The following is a 16,590-nucleotide window of genomic DNA, read 5'->3' as shown; positions in this document are numbered from 1 at the left end:
GAGCTTTTCTGGAGAAGGTGATCGGGAAGATGGGGAACCTGATGAAGGAATGGGTGATGTGATATGTGGAGGTATAGGTGATGAGGTTGAAGGATTTCTACAAGGTGTCAAAGGTCGTCTTCTGTGATAGTACTTCAGAGGGCTTAGTAGTGGGCTTTGACGCTCAACTGACCTTCTTGTATGTGTCATGCAGTGACCTCCAAACCAACCAAGCTTTGGGCAAGAAAACCTTGAACTGGCTGAAGACTGGTCTAGACTCTACTAGACCAGACGAGTGTCTAGACCAGTTGGACCAGGGACGAGGAGGACTAGACCAGGGTCTAGACCAGACAAGTGACTAGACCAGCTAGACCAGGGTCGAGGGGGTCTAGACCAGAGACGAGGGCAAGTTGGACCAGGGCGAGAGGGGACCAGACCAGCAAGGCGAGAGACTTAGACTGCACAGGCGAAGCGAAGAAACCAACTACTCAACAGAGTGAGACTTCAGTTGAGGTCCCACCGTGATCGCCAAAATGAAAGCACCTGTAGCGCGGATAATGTGTCGTGCTCTCTACAGTGTGGGTGCCCCTCAGTGCAATGTGCGTGACAATCTCACTCAAACAAATGAAAACTCTCTCAAACAGAATGAAACACAGAAACAACGGATAACAACACAGAAACAATGGATAACAACAGAGACACAACAGTGGACCAGAACATGTGGACTCGACTAGCTCAAAGAACCATGTACAGACTCTGGCGTGGCAGCACACTCAGATCCAGCCCAGGACTCACAGGTACAAATGGGGTGTCGAGGCTCAGATGTGCAGGGATGGTGAAGCAGTGCTCTGTGTAAGACTTTCTCTAGACGACTACGTGCAAGATAAGATAGAACTGGCCCAAACACGACTACTCATATATACAACCATAAGAGCCACCAACGGCCCATAAATGTCCAGCCAGCTAAGTCTATCTCCAAACTGAGTGGTGGTGGTGACCTGGCCACGATGTCCACTAGACCACCGTAGGTACCCTACCACGTGTCACTCCCAGCCCAAAGGGTCCATCCAGTGTGAACCAGACCAACTGTAGCTAACTGTCCAACTGCCTGTCCTGTGAAGTGACACTGTAGCCCTGCTACACATCTCCTCAAAACAGCCCAAAGTTTCCTCGCGATACCCCTTTTGGGCATATCCTGCAATCAGACACAACATCCCGCACAGGAATCTCGTCAAAGACTTGTTGTGCCATGACAGGTGCACTGCACTTGACACACATACTGACCAACATGTTCCCCAAGTATGTGTTCATGTCAAGTAACCCAGTATCTCAAATATCTACATGAATCCAATTGCCTTGGTACAAATCCTTCTTCTCAGCATAGTCTTTAAGTGAGCTCACAAAAGAAATACTTGTTTCTTAGCCCTACCCCTATTGGGCATATCCTGCAATCAGAGATGACATCCCTCATAGGAATCTCATCAAAGACTTCTTGCACCATGACAGGTGCAGCGACCAACATGTTCCCCAATTATGTGTTCATTTCAAGTAATCCACTATCACAATTATTAGCATGAATTTTACTGCCTTGGTACAAATCCTTCTTCTCAGCACAGTCTTTAAGTGATCTCACAAAAGAAATACTTGTTTCTTGGATCTCCCTCTGCTGGGCATATCCTACAATCAGAGACAACATCTTGCACAGGAAACTCGTCAAAGACTTACTGCGCCATGACAGGTGCACCGCACTTGACATACATACTGGCAAACATGTTCCCCAAGAATGTGTTCGTTTCAAGTAACCCACTATCCCAAATATCAGCATGAATCCTACTTCCTTGAATATCAGCCTGAATTGTATTGCCTTGATACGAATCCTTCTTCTCAGCATAACCTGTAATCAGAAAACATCCCTCATAAGACTTGTTGCGCCATGACAGGTGCACCGCACATACTGACCAACATGTTCCCCAAGAAAGCGATATTTTTAAGTAACCAACAATCACTGCATTCTAAGTGACGCCACTCCAGACAGTAAGCTCCCTCCCTCACGACATCTTTGTTTGACAGCCCGTGACTAAGAGTATCAATGTGAATTTTATACCCATACCAGCATCAGCGTAGAGCCACATGCCTTCAAGATGCACGCACATGTGATTTCATCAGGAGAGGTGCGTAAGCGATTGCATCAGGAGAGAGGCGCGTAAGTGATTACATCAAGGGAGAGGCCCTAAATTTGCATCTGCAAAAAACAGCCTAGAGATTTCTGGACGTGCTCCTATTGTGCATATCTCGCAATCAGTGAACTCCAAGAGAGGACATTCCGGACAAGAAGCTCCTCAAGCACTTTTTGTGCTTTCTAAAGTGCACCACATTTGGCATACATATCGACCAAGGCATTTCCAATCACGACATTTTTTTGCAACAACCCCTGACTAACAATATTAGAGTGAATTTTTAAAGTGCACCACATTTAGCATACATATTGACCAAGGCGGTGACAAGAGACGCTCACTTCGCATCTGCTCAAAACACACAAGAGCATTGTGCCTTGACCCTCTGGGGAAAATCCTGCAATCAGTGCATTCCAAGAGTCCATACTCTGGACAGGAAGCTTCTTGAGCACTTTTTGTGCTCTCTGAAGTGCACCACATTTAGCAAACATGTCAACCAAGGCATTACCAAGAACATCTTTTTCAACAGCATCTGGCTAACCATATCAGCATGATTTTTTAAGCTCATATCAACATCTCGCGTAGAGCCACATGCTTTCAAGATGCACTCGTATGTGATTGCATCTAGAGAGGTACCCTCGCGTTTGCATCTGTTGAAAACGCTTTGAAGCTTTCTGGCATGCTCCTGTTGCACGTATCCCAAAATCAATGAACTCTAAAAGACAACATTAGACAACAACCCGTGACTAACAATATTAAATTGAATTTTTAAGCTCATATCGGCATCTTGCATAGAGTCACATGCCTTCAAGATGCATGCGTAGGTGATTGCATCAAGATAGAGGCCCTCACCTTGCATTTGTTGAAATCAGCTTAGAGCTTTCTGGCCCTGCTCTTGTTGTGCGTATCTCGCAATCAGTGCACGCTGTTCCGAAAAGTAAGCTCCTCTAGCCTTTGTACTTTGTGAAGTGCACTACATTTGACATTCATATCGACAAAGGCAGTGCCAATCAGTAATTCTCTTTTCAATAGCTTGACGTACATACTAACTAACCTGCTGGCTAAGTATGTGTTTTTTCAAGTAACCCACTATCACAAATATCAGCATGTATCTTGCTGCCTTGGTAGAAACCCTTGTTCTAAGCACAGTCTTTAAGTGAGCTCACAAAAGAAAGACTCATCTCTTCCTCTCCATGTTTGCTTGTGTAGTGGATATTGCGTCAAAATGAAACTAGTGCTGCATAGAGAGAATCGATTGTGTGTGTGTGTGTGTGTGTGAGTGTATCACACGCAGAAAGTGGATTGGGTTATGAATCGCCTGAATGTTAAACTGCATTACTGGAAGCTTTCTACCTGGCTGTTACATGTTCGCCTTCGTATTGTTCAGAGTATCCTCGTGGCATATGTTCAGTTCTTTTTGCCATTGTTGCATTGGCCCCGTCATTGTCTTGACTCTCTAATGTCGACCATTTTGTCTCATTTGTGGCGAACGCGTGCTCACAAAAAAGGGTTGCGCTTGATATCGATGGCGAAACTATGTACACCAAAGCGCTTTGGTGGTTTGAATATATTGGATCTGCGTAGGCATGTCATTGCCAGGAAGGCTATGCTTTTGCCTACACTTGTGCAACAATCTCAGCCTTGGACTCTTATGTTTGCACACTTGACTCAGCATGTGGTTACATCTTCATTTGGTCACTGGCAATCATCCATGTGGGAGGCAGTATTTGGTAAGATGGATGCTCGTATTCGTGGATGCCCTCTTTCTTCCACCTTGCTTTCTGCATGGAAACAGGTTACGATTTATCTTTCCTGGAATGCTCGGAGGGAAGGAAACTCGCTTCGTGCGGAGAGTCTTCATTGGAGTCGGGCATTTTCTCTTACTTTGGTTGACCGCTCGCCTCGCCAGGCGTATTTCCTCTCCTGTCTTGGCATTCGAGTGGTTGAGGATGTGGTGGATGCGGATGGTTTCACTTTTGAGTTTCCATTTGCCGCTCGCCGCTTTGGATTGGGCATGCACTATCGCCTGTTTTGGAGAGAATTACAGCAAATGTTGTCAGGTTTCTTGCCGGTTTCACCTTTGGCAGATGGTGATCGCATGTCTGACTGGAAGCTTGGGGAAATGCCATTTCGTGATATTTCTGCTGGCCGGGCATATGCTCTTCTGCTGCCTCGTCCATGGATTGCTGATCATTGCAACGTTATTTGGCACATGCATAAATCCGATATTTGGTGGCGCAGGATTATATCTGCAATATGGGAAAGTCGTTTGCCCTTGAAAGAGCGTTTGTTTCTTTAGCGGTGTTTACTTGGTGTGCTCCGAGTGGGTACCTTTCTTCGGATGCGCCGTATCCGCTCTTCATCATGTGTCCGTTGCTTATCTGCCGATGAGGATGTCTGTCACCTCTTGTGGGATTGCCGTGTCACTCGAGAATTCCTTCGTCGGGTTTCTACGTGTATGCGGCTACGTTTTCCCACGACGGTATTCTATAAGCGGTTTTGGATTTTCGGTATCTTCTCGCCGGCGTTGCAGTGCTTTGCAACCTTCTTCATGTGGGTCAGGTTTTGGGCATACTGGAGCCTGTGGCGGCAGTGTAATGGCTATATGTTCCATCGCATTCATACGGATCCACTACCTTTCTTCAAGATTTCCCTTCGGCAGTCTTTGAGGTTTGCCTTGGAAGTTGGTGATATCACAGCAGAGATACATCAGCTTTCTTATGAATGTTTTTAGCTATTCTCTACCGCCGAACACTGTTGTGTTCCTTTCCTTGTACATCTTTTTGGTGGGTTTTCCTCTCTTTGAGGTTTCCCACAGATAGCTAAATCAAATTGATTTACAAAAAAAAGCGTGTGAGTGTATATGCGCATACAAAGAGTGCTTTATGAATTACAACACATCTAGCATACATGTCAACCAAGGCAATGCCAAGTAACAACGTTTCTTTTCTACAGCCCCAGCCTAACAATATCGTCATGAATTCCTTTGCCCATATAAGCATCTTGCCTAATGCCACATGCCTTCAAAATACAAGAGTACGCGATTGCATTTGGATAGCTGCACTCTCTTTACATCTGTTGAAAACAGCCCAGAGCTTCTTGGCCCTGCCTCTGTTGGGAATATCCCACAATCAATGCATTCCAATAGACAACATTCCAAACAGCAAGCACTTTTTGTACTTTATTAAGTACACCACCTTTGGCATACATGTCGACCAAGGGCAGTGCCAAGCACAAAGTTTTCTGTCAACAACCCCCTGAATAACAATATCATCATAAACTCTTTTGCCGATGCCAACATCTTGCATGATGCTAGATTCCTTCAAGTTGCATGTGTAGGTGATTGCATTTTCTCTCTTTGCATCTGCTGAAAACAGCCCAGAGCTACCTGGCCCTGCATACCTTCAAGATGCACGCGTAGGTGATTTCATCTAGACGAACGCCAGCAATTTGCATATGCTGAAAACAGCCTACAGCTCTTTGTCCCTACTCCTGTTGTGGGTATACCACAATCAGTGCATTTGAAGAGACGTCATTTCAAACAATAAGCTCCACAAGCTGCTTTTGAAGTGCACCACATTTGGCATACATATCGAGCAGTGCCAAGCACAACAGCTCATCAAGGACTTGTTGTGCTCGGACAAGTATACCACGCTTGACATACATACTGACTAACGTGTTGGCTAAGTATGTGTTATTTTCAAGTAACCCACTATCACAAATGTATCCTGCTGCCTTGGTAAGATTTGTGGCCGTGCTTCTGTTGTGCATATCCCACAATCAATGCACTCCAAAAGACGACGTTCTGGATAGGAAGCTCCTTAAACACTTTCTGTGCTTTTTCAAGTGCATCACATGTGGAATACATATCGACCACACACAGGCAATGGCAATTGCGGAAGGAGCTGCAGTTTATGTGATTGCATCAGGAGAGGTTTGAGGCATTGCCAAGCACAACAACAGCCCCTGACTAACAATAATAGAATGAATTTTTAAGCCCATATCGGCATCTTGCATAGAGTCACATGCCTTCAAGATGCATGTGTAGGATGCGTAGGTGATAGCATCAGGACAGAGACCCTCATAGCCTTGCATTTGCTGAAATCAGCCTAGAGCTTTTTGGCCTCGCTCCTGATGTGCATATCCCGCAATCAGTGCATGCGTAAGTGATAGCATCGGGACAGAGGCCCTCACCTTGCATTAGCTGAAATCAGCCTAGAGCTTTCTGGCGGAGGGGCTGAAGCTCTTTTGCATCGGGACAGAGGCACTCACCTTGCCTTAGCTGAAATCAGCCTGGAGCTTTTTGACGGAAGGGGCTGAAGCGATTGCCTCCTTGCATTAGCTGAGATCAGCCTGGAGCTTTCTGGCGGAAGGGGCTGAAGCGATTGCCTCCTTGCATTAGCTGAAATCAGCCTGGAGCTTTCTGGCGGAAGGGGCTGAAGCGACTCTCTCTCTCTCTCTCTCTCTCTCTCTCTCTCTCTCTCTCTCTCTCTCTCTCTCGCACGCGCTCTCTTTTCTTTTTGCCTTTAATACAAAAACCCAATGAGCTGGTGCCAAGTGGCACAGCTCTCCTTGTAGGGTTCCGAAAAACGCTTCTACATAATCAAGGTAAACATGAACATACCCATTCCACGTAAAGTGACTAGAAAAATTCTATTCTTTTGAAAAAACCGTGCATGCAATGGAGATGAACATAGAGACGGAGTGCCAAACCTTTCATCAAATACATGCAAACAATGAGATCGAATCTTGTCGTGCTGATCTAAATCAATCAACTGTGGCAATTCACAACGGAAGTGCCCATGCTTGATGCTCAATCTTTCTTGTGCTCTTTCTACGACTGTGTCATGCCAAGGGAGAGACATGGAATGTGACTTCCTTGAATGCATACTTTTCATCTTTTCATGAGTAATCCGCATACATCCGTGCTCATTCATGAGTGAATCGTGTTCATCGTGCAATATGTCATGCCTATGAAAAGGGATCACATAAGGATGATGACTAAAATACAGGAAACCATCACGAATGAAACACTCGAACAATGCGTGTTGACTAATCATTCGAACACATAATACTTCCTTTGAGGGTTCTTGAGATCTAGGCTCGAAAGCCAAGATCAGTTCTTCGTGTTTAATCGAATCTTTTTGTGGGGGTTCTGTGGACCTCGACTCAAAAGCCAAGATCGGTTCCTCGTGATTGATCGAATCTGCAATGAGTTTAGCTTCACTAGAGAAAGTATCGACTAACACATCATCCTTGTGAACAATCATGTCATCTTCTTCCAAATCATCATACTTGTGAGAAATCACATCTTGATCATCATGCAAATCATCATGCTTGTCATTGTCATTCAAATCATCATGCAAATCTTGTGTATCATGCTTTGGAGAAGAAGAGACTGAGAGAGTCTCCTTTTCCCGAATCTCTTGCATCTGTGCCTGCACTTGAGAAAAGAGTCGCAACATCTCTTTCATGTGTCGGTTGTTCATTTCTTTTCTTGCTTTGTTCTCGCGATCAAATTCTGCCTGTCTTTCTTTGGTTTCCAATCATGCTTCACGCTCTATGGTTGCCACTCTGTCTTCGTATTTACGCTCAATTTTTGCTTTTCTTGCTTTGCGTTCTAAATTGCTGTCCATAAACATCGGCTCCAACTCCTCTATATGAGTTAGTGCAATCCGTGGCGTAGATGGGGAAGGGGAAGGGTCGGAAAAACCTCCTAGTGGGGAAAATTCTTCTTCGCCACTCCCATGCTCATCACCTCCATGCGAAGTATCCATTCCGCTTCGGGTAATGACCATTCTGAAGTCGTGGGTTCTTGTGGTCTTGGGTTCTGAAGTTCACGAGGAACTTAGGTTCTTGTGGGTCTTGGGTTCTTGGGTTCTTTGGGGTCTTGAGGGTCTTGGGGTTCTTGAGGTTCTTGCGGGTCTTGGGGTTCTTGAGGTTCTTGCGGTTCTTCTTTCGCTTGCAATTTGTGTTAGAGAAGGATCTTCTCTTCACCCGAGTTCTGCTCTTTTCTTCGGGTGCACCCCTTGGCGGCCTCGCGTTCACACCAAGGTTTCTTTTTACCACCTCACGTCGATTGGCCGGCCGCTAAGTGCACGGTCCGCTCTCAATGAGTGAAAAGAGGCACAAGGGGAGGCTGGAAGGCTGGACAAGTCCTTCTTTCTTAAGTTTCCTGTCACTCTTCAAAAACACGATTAGGAATCGACACGTCCAAGAGGACTTGGGTTACGTGCGACCGCAACAAGCAAAAAAAATTTCTGTGGTTCTTGTGGTTCTTTCCTTGAGTGATACAGAACACTGCCAAAGCTCTGATACCAATGTAAGGTGCAGCGGAGTGAATGTTGAACTTTGCTCAAGGTTCCTTTTACTTAGGCAAGGGAGAGCCTTCCGTGCTTTAATGAGAAAGTGCAATGGACACAAACAAAGTGAATGAACGCTGTGAATGAAGGTGCATGAGTCTGAGAGATAGAGAGAGAAGAGAATACGACACCGGGAAGTTGTCAAACCCTCCTCCAAGGACCCCACTCTCGATGGCGAGAGCGGTCTACTTATGATTGCACAAATCTCTACAATGCTTGGACTTGCTGACGATGTCGACGACGAGACGGGCTGAAATTTGCAAATCTTTATCTGCTGAATTTTGACTCTATGTCGGTGACGATGTCGATGACGACGATGCGACGACGGCGCGCTGAAAACGCAGATGCTGAAATCTGCGTTTTCCGGGCTGAATCTGCAAACTTCGCAGGATCTGACCGTGCGGCGAGGATCTGTTGCGGAAAGGTGAGATTTGCGAGGTTCAGGGGTTCTACTGCGGAGTCTGACTGCTGAAAACTGAAAATGCTGATGCTAACTGAGGTTCTGTCGCGATGAATCTGCAAAACGCTGAGTTGCTTTGCTGATGCAAAAACGCTAGGGCTGATTTCTGCTGCTAGGGGAAATCTACTAACGCTAGGGCTGATCTGCTGTTGTGAAGTGGTTCTGCTGTGTCTGCTAATGCCGAAGCTGCTCTGCAATGCAAAAACGCCAAGGCTGATCTGTCTTGCAAAAAACGCTAGTTTTGACGCTGTGTTGCAAAAATGATAGGCCATGCTAGGGGGTCCTGTTGAGAAGGTGCCTGTTGAGCAAGGTGCTCCTGCTGCCTCTTCTGCCAGAAAGTGCTAGCTCTGGTTTGCTTATATATTATCTTAGAAAAATTGCCGTACCTAGTTCCCAAAAAAAGTCACTTATTTAAAAAATTCCCCTGATGGATTCTGATGGGAATGTTGATGATCATGTTGTGTGCAACCGGAGGATATTCATCTACTCTACGTGACTGGTCATGCACGGTCTACGAACACTCACAAAAGTGTCAGATCACTTCCTACTCTAGATTGACTTGACTGAACTGAATCCTGGTCATGCTGTAGCTTGTCTACGGACACATAGGGTTGGATGTGTCACGTGACACTTGGTCTTTCGCCAAAAGACCAAATGAGCTTGATGGACGAGGTGGAAAGGGTTCAAGCCACCTCTGTCATTTGCAAGATTGTTGGCATGAGACCCAGTAGAGGTGAGGTTTGGGACCTGCTACAAGCCCGACCGAAGTAGGCCAGATCGTCTATGTGTAGATTCTGGGGAGAGGCTACTACCAAGTAGAGTTCTAGTCTCCAGAGATGGCAGCTAAAGTGATCTCGTTGAGTCCGCTAGCGGCTCGAGCTTACTTCAGACAGTGGCACCACGGCTTCGACCCGGATGTGCTTGTGGAGGAGGCAAATCTTCTCATCTCAGTTTTCTTTCCAGGACTGAGGCGAGAGTATCTTCCCTTACTCTCGAGGATTGGCTCTATGTTTGGGATGGTCTTGGAGACCCCGCGCACCTCTGCTTCAGTTGTGGCCAAGGCCGCAAGGTTACCCATTGTGCGGGTTCTTGTTGGTTCTGTTGCCTTGAGTGAGTGGTGGTTGAGTATGGAGTATTCGAGCCTCCCGAACCAGTGCTTCATTTGCAGACAGATGGGCCATCTTGCCAAGACCTGTCCATCAAGGAGGCCCCGATCCGCGCCACATACCCATTCTACTAAGGCTGTCCATGCTCGGCAGGTAGAGACATAGGGAGCACAGGTGGGTACCTCGTCTAAGACAGGTGCCTAGGTAGGAGGGCTGCGAGCAGGTTCGTGGTCATCGTCGTTGCGAGGGATCAACACGTCAGTTTGGCGCCCCTGGTGGTCGGCCTACATCAGGCCAGCAGTGGTGGGTTCCCACAGGGAACCGTTTCGACCCTTTACAGCAGGATGATCCGGCGGATACCCCCTCCACCTCAGTTTTGCCATCGACAGCCCCCCCCCCCCCCCCCCACCCCACGCGCACTTCATCGCCTATTCCCTCCCATACCCCGCTGTCGGCCCAATACCCCGCCACCGGCCCACGGGATTGATCACTTCGCGGCGGCAGCTATCTCTTGGCAGTGCATTTTCCACAAGCCGTCTGCTGGTGCAGGCGTCGCCCTTTGCGGCAGTCCCTTGTGGGCTGACCAGTTTCGATATATCGCCGCTGGGACTTCTTCAACTACGACTTTACTCATTTTCTTGGCCACTCTTCTCTCGACCTTGAGGTGGCTTGCTTCAGAGTCCATGTACTATTTCTAGCAACTAGAGGGGCAAAGGCCCTAGACACAGCGGTTGGGTTCTCTTTCCCAGTGTGTGGCAGGGATCAGATTGAGTGGACTATGCATAGAGTGCTGAATTGGCTTCATGTTCAAGCTCTCGAGTTCTCTCACCACACCGGAGACTTGGGAGTGATAGATCTTATATAAACACTGTGGCGATTGGCCAAGTTCTGTGTGACACCACTAGATACAGCAAGATGTAGACACATTGTGGTACACTTTTTTACAGAAACACAAAGTGCATGTTGCTATGTATATGTTCATGAGGATTCTTGAATAGAGAATGTAGCTCTACGAATTGCACGCCCAGCTTGGGTGTGGGTCCCCGATAGGCACTCCAGACACGACTTTCTCGAGGTCGCTCGGATGCGGATTACTCCCCATCCAAGCATGCCTCGAAGATTGCAAGATTGGTTGTAGTAGCAGCATCGGCCTTCTCTCATTGACCCCATGAGGATTGTCTCATGAAATGTGCACGGGTTAGGTGGATCTCAGTTTCTACGCAGAAGAGGTCGACTTAGACAGGAGCTTCAGAGATGCCTTGTAGGTGGAGCGATTGATAGGCTTATGCTCCAGAACATCACTTGTGTGAGAGCCACATCAAGCGCTGTGGACGGATCTTGTTTGGTCGCTATGAAACCTTTTTTGGTCAGTTGCTTTTGGGCCTGGTGGCATTCACGGAGGTGTATATATGCATCGTGGGCAGAGGCATCAGTGTGCCATGCAGGGCCCATTGGATGACTATGCAGATACATGGCTGCCTTGTTGGTTTTCTGAACATTTATTTGCCCAACCATGCAAGGGCACGGGTTGAGTTTTGGTCACATTTGGTGGAGAGCAGTGGTGCATTGAAGAGATTTCAACATGCTTGAGGACCCCTCAGATAGGATTAAGGGCAGTCATGCTACTGTACATGGGGCTGAGTTGGCTGTTTGGGAACGGCTATGTATGACCTTGTGGATTTCGGATGTTTGGCAACATGCTGGCTTTGCACAGCCCTTAGACAACCTCTTTCTCTCCAGATTTGACCACAGAGTAGGTGGAGTGAATCTATCCAGGATAGATCGCTTCTATGCTAGTGAGCATTTTTGTGACTTGGGTGGTTCAGTTTGCATTTTGGTAGGGACTACCTTCTCTGATCGCGCGCTAGTGATCCTTACTCTAGCCTACAGACAGAGGAGTGGTAGTTGTCACAGACTTTGGCACCCCAAGTCGAGAATCCAATACGACACATGAGAGAATCACCAAAAATATTTCACAACTTTAAAAATAGAGTCGACACGGACCGGCATAGTTCCGTGCCCAGAGGCATTGGCCCCAAAATCTGGCGCCCCTTTCTGTATTTCTTTTTATATTAATGCTTGAGCAAAGTACAACTCCCGGGGGTCCTTTGCTCTCAGACTCTGCGTCCAGATGCTTTGCAGAGTGAGGCCCCAAGGGTCTATTTATTCTTACAAGGGATGCCCCAAAAGCTTGTAACTCAAAAGCAAGTAGTCCCAAAAGTACTTGTTCCAAAAACTGCCAGAAAAGCAGCCAACGCACTTTGCGGAAATCCGTACAGTACATACAGCCTGCCATGTCATCAGCTGTCAGCGCGAATTGCAGAAATCCGTATTGTCCGCCACGTCAACATGTCAGCGTGAATTCCGACATGTCTTGCTGCCATGCCAACATGTCGTACAGTCTGCCACATCATTTGTTGTTGTGTGTGTGTGTGTGTCCAAGCAGTACTGCTACATCATCATTGTGTGACATACTCCCCTCTTGAAAGAATGTAATCGCCCTCGATTTCGCCTGCAAAATTAGACATAATCCATAGACCAGTTCAGTAGACACTAAATACCGACGCACTTGACGACACAAATCCAGTACTTACACAAAGACGACAGTCACATCACATCACATTCAGATCATATCACATAGAGTCTAGGACCGTGATTCCTGGCAAGGTATTTAGCAATCGCATCTAGATCCACACCGGACCTCACTAATGTTGGATTGACTAATCCCATATTGCGATCAGGTCCATAGATTTCATTTTGATCTAGGAAAATGATTTCTGGCAACGTATTTAGTAATCGGATCTAGATCCATCTCGGATCTCACTGATGTCGGATTAACTAATCCTATATTGCGATCATGTCCATAGATTTCTCTAGACCGAAATGCTGCAATCATTTGGTCAATCATTCCATCTGCACTCAAGCATTGTCGTGTGCGAGTAATCATTTCCGGGGATCCCAATCCATCAATCACACACTGAGTTCATGCTGAACAGAGTGGTTCAATCATTCAGTTCTAGGTGTGTGGCTATCTCATTCCGCAAGAACTCTAGATGCACTCACGACAGTTCCATTAAATCATTCATGATTTAAAATTCATTATCAGGTTCATTTGGGAGCTGTCATTGCTCCAAAATCATCTCATTCTCGTTTTTGTTATCTATTCACAAATAGCAGGTTCTTCCATAAAACATCAGTTTCATACTTAAATCAGATTCATCTTTGGAAATTCCTATATCCAAGTTCTTCATTCACACACTTGGTTCATATTGAACAAAGTGTTTCAATCATCTATTCATCTCATCCGTTCAGAAGTCTTGATGCACCTAGATCCCTGTGTAGTCATCTCATTCATATGGGAACCTTGATGCACTAGAATCATCAACATTCATTCAAAGTTCATGATTCTTGTCTTGAATTGTGATCGGGTTCATTCCAGAGCTGTCGTCGCTCCCAACTCGTCATCATATTATTCTCGATTTCACCTGCAAAACAGACAAAATATCAAGCAATGGTATGTAGGGTGCGTTGGTGAGATTTGGGAGTGGAGACCGGAGTAGTATTAGGCATTGAAAATGCCGATCGAAATGATGTCGCCACCGTCTCCGTCGTTGCCGCATTACTATCACCACCAACCGATGAAGAAGGTGTAGAAGAGGGAAAAACCAATTCGTTGGGGTCGATTGCGGAACGCTTCGGCCTTGCCGCATCTTTCTCTTCTTTGTTGGCTTTGATGGCGGAATTTTTGGTTTCAAATGCCTTCAACAATTGCTCGTTGACTTCCTTGCATATTGCTACTTGTTGTTTTTCTAGCTTAAGGAGGTGAGCACGGACTTTGGTTATGCTGGATTGCCGTTCAAAGCCACATAGTTTGAACTTCCATGCACGCGCACCACCGGCCTTTCCCAACACTCGGGAATGCACTTTGTCCCACCATGAAGCTTCATCCTTCTTTTTCTTCGCGCCCAAGGAAACACGTTCACTTGATGCAGAAGCTTGGGCCATGAGACTCGTCACTTGAAAGAGGGAGGGAGCTTGTGCGCGCACGAGAGAGAGAGAGAGAGAGAGAGAGAGAGAGAGAGAGAGAGAGAGAGAGAGAGAGAGGTTGCGGCGTGGAGCTTGAAACTTGAGCCTTGAGGCTTGAGCAAAGGAGGGAGAGAGGGAGAGACTTGAAGCTTGAGGGCTTGACTCTTGAGCATTGAGGCCCAAGTGGCAAGAGAGAGGGGGAGAGACCGTAGACGAGACTCGAGAGAGGGAGAATGAATGGAGAGATCTCCGAGCTTCAAGCTTGAGGCTGGAAGGCTTGAGGCCCAAGGGATGCGTAGAGACTCGAGAGAGGCTCGAGGGAGAGGCTAGAGCATGTGAGGCTTGAGGCTTGAGCGACGGCGCGGAGAGCCTTGAGGCTTGAGGTTGATTCTTGAGAGCTTGAAGGCTTGAGGGAGGGATGAGCCATTATATAGGAAAGCCATCCCCCCCCTCCCAAAACGTTAAAAAACGATGCCCAAGAACGGCTCTGCTTTTTTAAGAAACGGTCAAAAAATTCAAACTGTTGTTCAAGATAGTCCGCTCTTCCGCCGTTCCGAAGCTCGTTCTGACCCCGTTCCGGTTACGCATTTGGGCGGAATGTCCCTTCCCGTTGCGGGTGCGTGGCTCAGGTGGGAACGCGTTTTGGGAAGGGCAAGGGCCTGCTCCGGCCGTTCCCTGTTACTTTGGGAGGAGGGTCTCACAGCTAAGTTCCTGACAGACTTTTGGGAGCGCTTGTGGGGCAGTAGACAGCCGAGGAAATTCACCATGTTCTAGTAGCTCGTCACCCATCGAGCTACCGTAGTGGGGAGCTGGTTGGTCTATAGTGGCCATTCGGCAGGCTGTGCCGTGTTTGGCCACCCACTTGAGTCGTTGTCTATGGGATTGCCCATGGCGCAGTAGGTTTGGCTTTGGATTCTACGGCTGATGCCAACCCTGTCGTCGTAAGCTAGTCAGGGGTGCTGCTGCTTGGTCCACCCTCATGAGCCCAACACTTCGTTGTGAGCTGTCCTCAGCTAGCAGGATGATTGTGATAGAGGAGGGCTGACCCACTCTCTAGCCTATCACAGAGCTTACGTCCCAAGAGTGGAGCAGTGATAGAGAGCTTTGTTGGGAGCTTATCTGCAGCCAGACTCTCTGGTTCATATGGAGAGCCCGGTGCTTTCGCATCTTCAAGGCTTGGCCCATCCCACCAGTGGAGACTATACTAGATATATAGGTGGAGCTGATCCACACACTTCGAGGTCAGTTCTAGAGGCTGCAAGGCAGCTCCGACCGTATGCAGGAGTGCCGCGAGGCATTTCTATGAATTTGTCTAGATCCCTTTCTACACCATGGTCCATGGGGCTCCTAGATGGTATTCTCGGCCACCTATGTTGTTCCCATATCTTGATGTAGCTGTCATTGTACATATCTCATTTTTTCATTGGGAGAGTCTCCCGTCATGCTGATGTACCCCCCCCTTTCCCTTTTGTTGGGTAGTTTTATCAACTAATAGAAGGGATCTTTTTCTTGGGAAAAAAAAGTATGTGGTTTTTATTTCGTTTTTTTTTCTCTAGGCTTATATCAACAACGATTGTTTGTGTGCAGACATTGATTTTTCCATGTGTATGCTTCTTGAAGATCAACAAGAATAACACGACTAGACTACAGGTAAGATGTGTCTCTCAAAACAAGCTTCGAAGCGCAATTCTCAAAGCATAGATGCCTAACTTCATAAATGTCTTTTGTGCCTAGGCGGTTTTGTGCAGAATAATCATTGTGATTGGCATGATTGCAAGTGCGGTTGGAATGTACGCATCTGTGATCAAAATTGCTAGCAAGTATTGAGTGTAGCTAACTTCTTCTAGAGTCAAGGAAGCACACTAACCATCAAACTAACCAATTTTTTGAAGAGGTAATCTTTTCGACGGCTCGAATCAAACAAAATTCTTCAATTTTCACCATAGTAATATACTAACAATAGTCATACCCCACCAACAAATAGCGAGTGATGACTACATTGTGGTGATTAATGACCAAGTTTTTGATAAACCTGGTCAAAAGAGAACTTACATTTCACTAATGATTATAAAACTTTCTCAACCACACCGTGTTTCAGTCCATAATGAAGTAGTTATGTCAATACAATGCATCTCTCTCTCTCTCTCTCTCTCTCTCTCTCTCTTACACACACACACACACACACACACACACTCTTACATTTTATGAAATACCAGAAATCACCATGTAACTCCTAAAATATCCAAAAAAGGTAGTCTAATGAAAAAAAAAGTCCATAAATGGTAATGACCAAGGTTCAACTTAATCAAATTTAAACACATTCCCATTGACCAAGGTCACCTATCAATTTAAAGATGTCGAGAATATCATGAATCTTGTTACTTGTAGGCACATACCCTTCCTTCCTCGATTGCGGCTTTCTCTCTCTCTCTCTCTCTCTCTCTCTCTCTCTCTCTCTCTTTGAGCAGAGTGAATGTAATGGA

At 46.5% G+C, this 16,590-nt stretch overlaps 1 protein-coding gene across 1 annotated transcript in view; it reads left to right on the top strand.

Moving 5' to 3' along the window:
* The window catches only part of LOC147423991 (amino acid transporter AVT1C-like), a 90,405-nt gene extending 74,183 nt beyond the window's left edge, over positions 1 to 16,222 (top strand). Inside the window, exons 11-12 of the mRNA XM_086501046.1 lie at positions 15,695 to 15,757; positions 15,842 to 16,222. Coding sequence (XP_086357172.1) covers positions 15,695 to 15,757; positions 15,842 to 15,934 — 156 coding nt within the window. The 3' untranslated portion in view covers positions 15,935 to 16,222. The remainder of the gene's footprint in view (positions 1 to 15,694; positions 15,758 to 15,841) is intronic.
* Positions 16,223 to 16,590: the final 368 nt, after the last annotated feature.

The sequence above is a fragment of the Adiantum capillus-veneris genome, chromosome 26, assembly GCF_014529385.1.
Source record: "Adiantum capillus-veneris isolate H3 chromosome 26, ASM1452938v2, whole genome shotgun sequence".
NCBI classification, from domain to species: domain Eukaryota; kingdom Viridiplantae; phylum Streptophyta; class Polypodiopsida; order Polypodiales; family Pteridaceae; genus Adiantum; species Adiantum capillus-veneris.
Note: the sequence above shows the minus strand (reverse complement) of the source record. Positions and strands in the feature narration are given on the sequence as shown.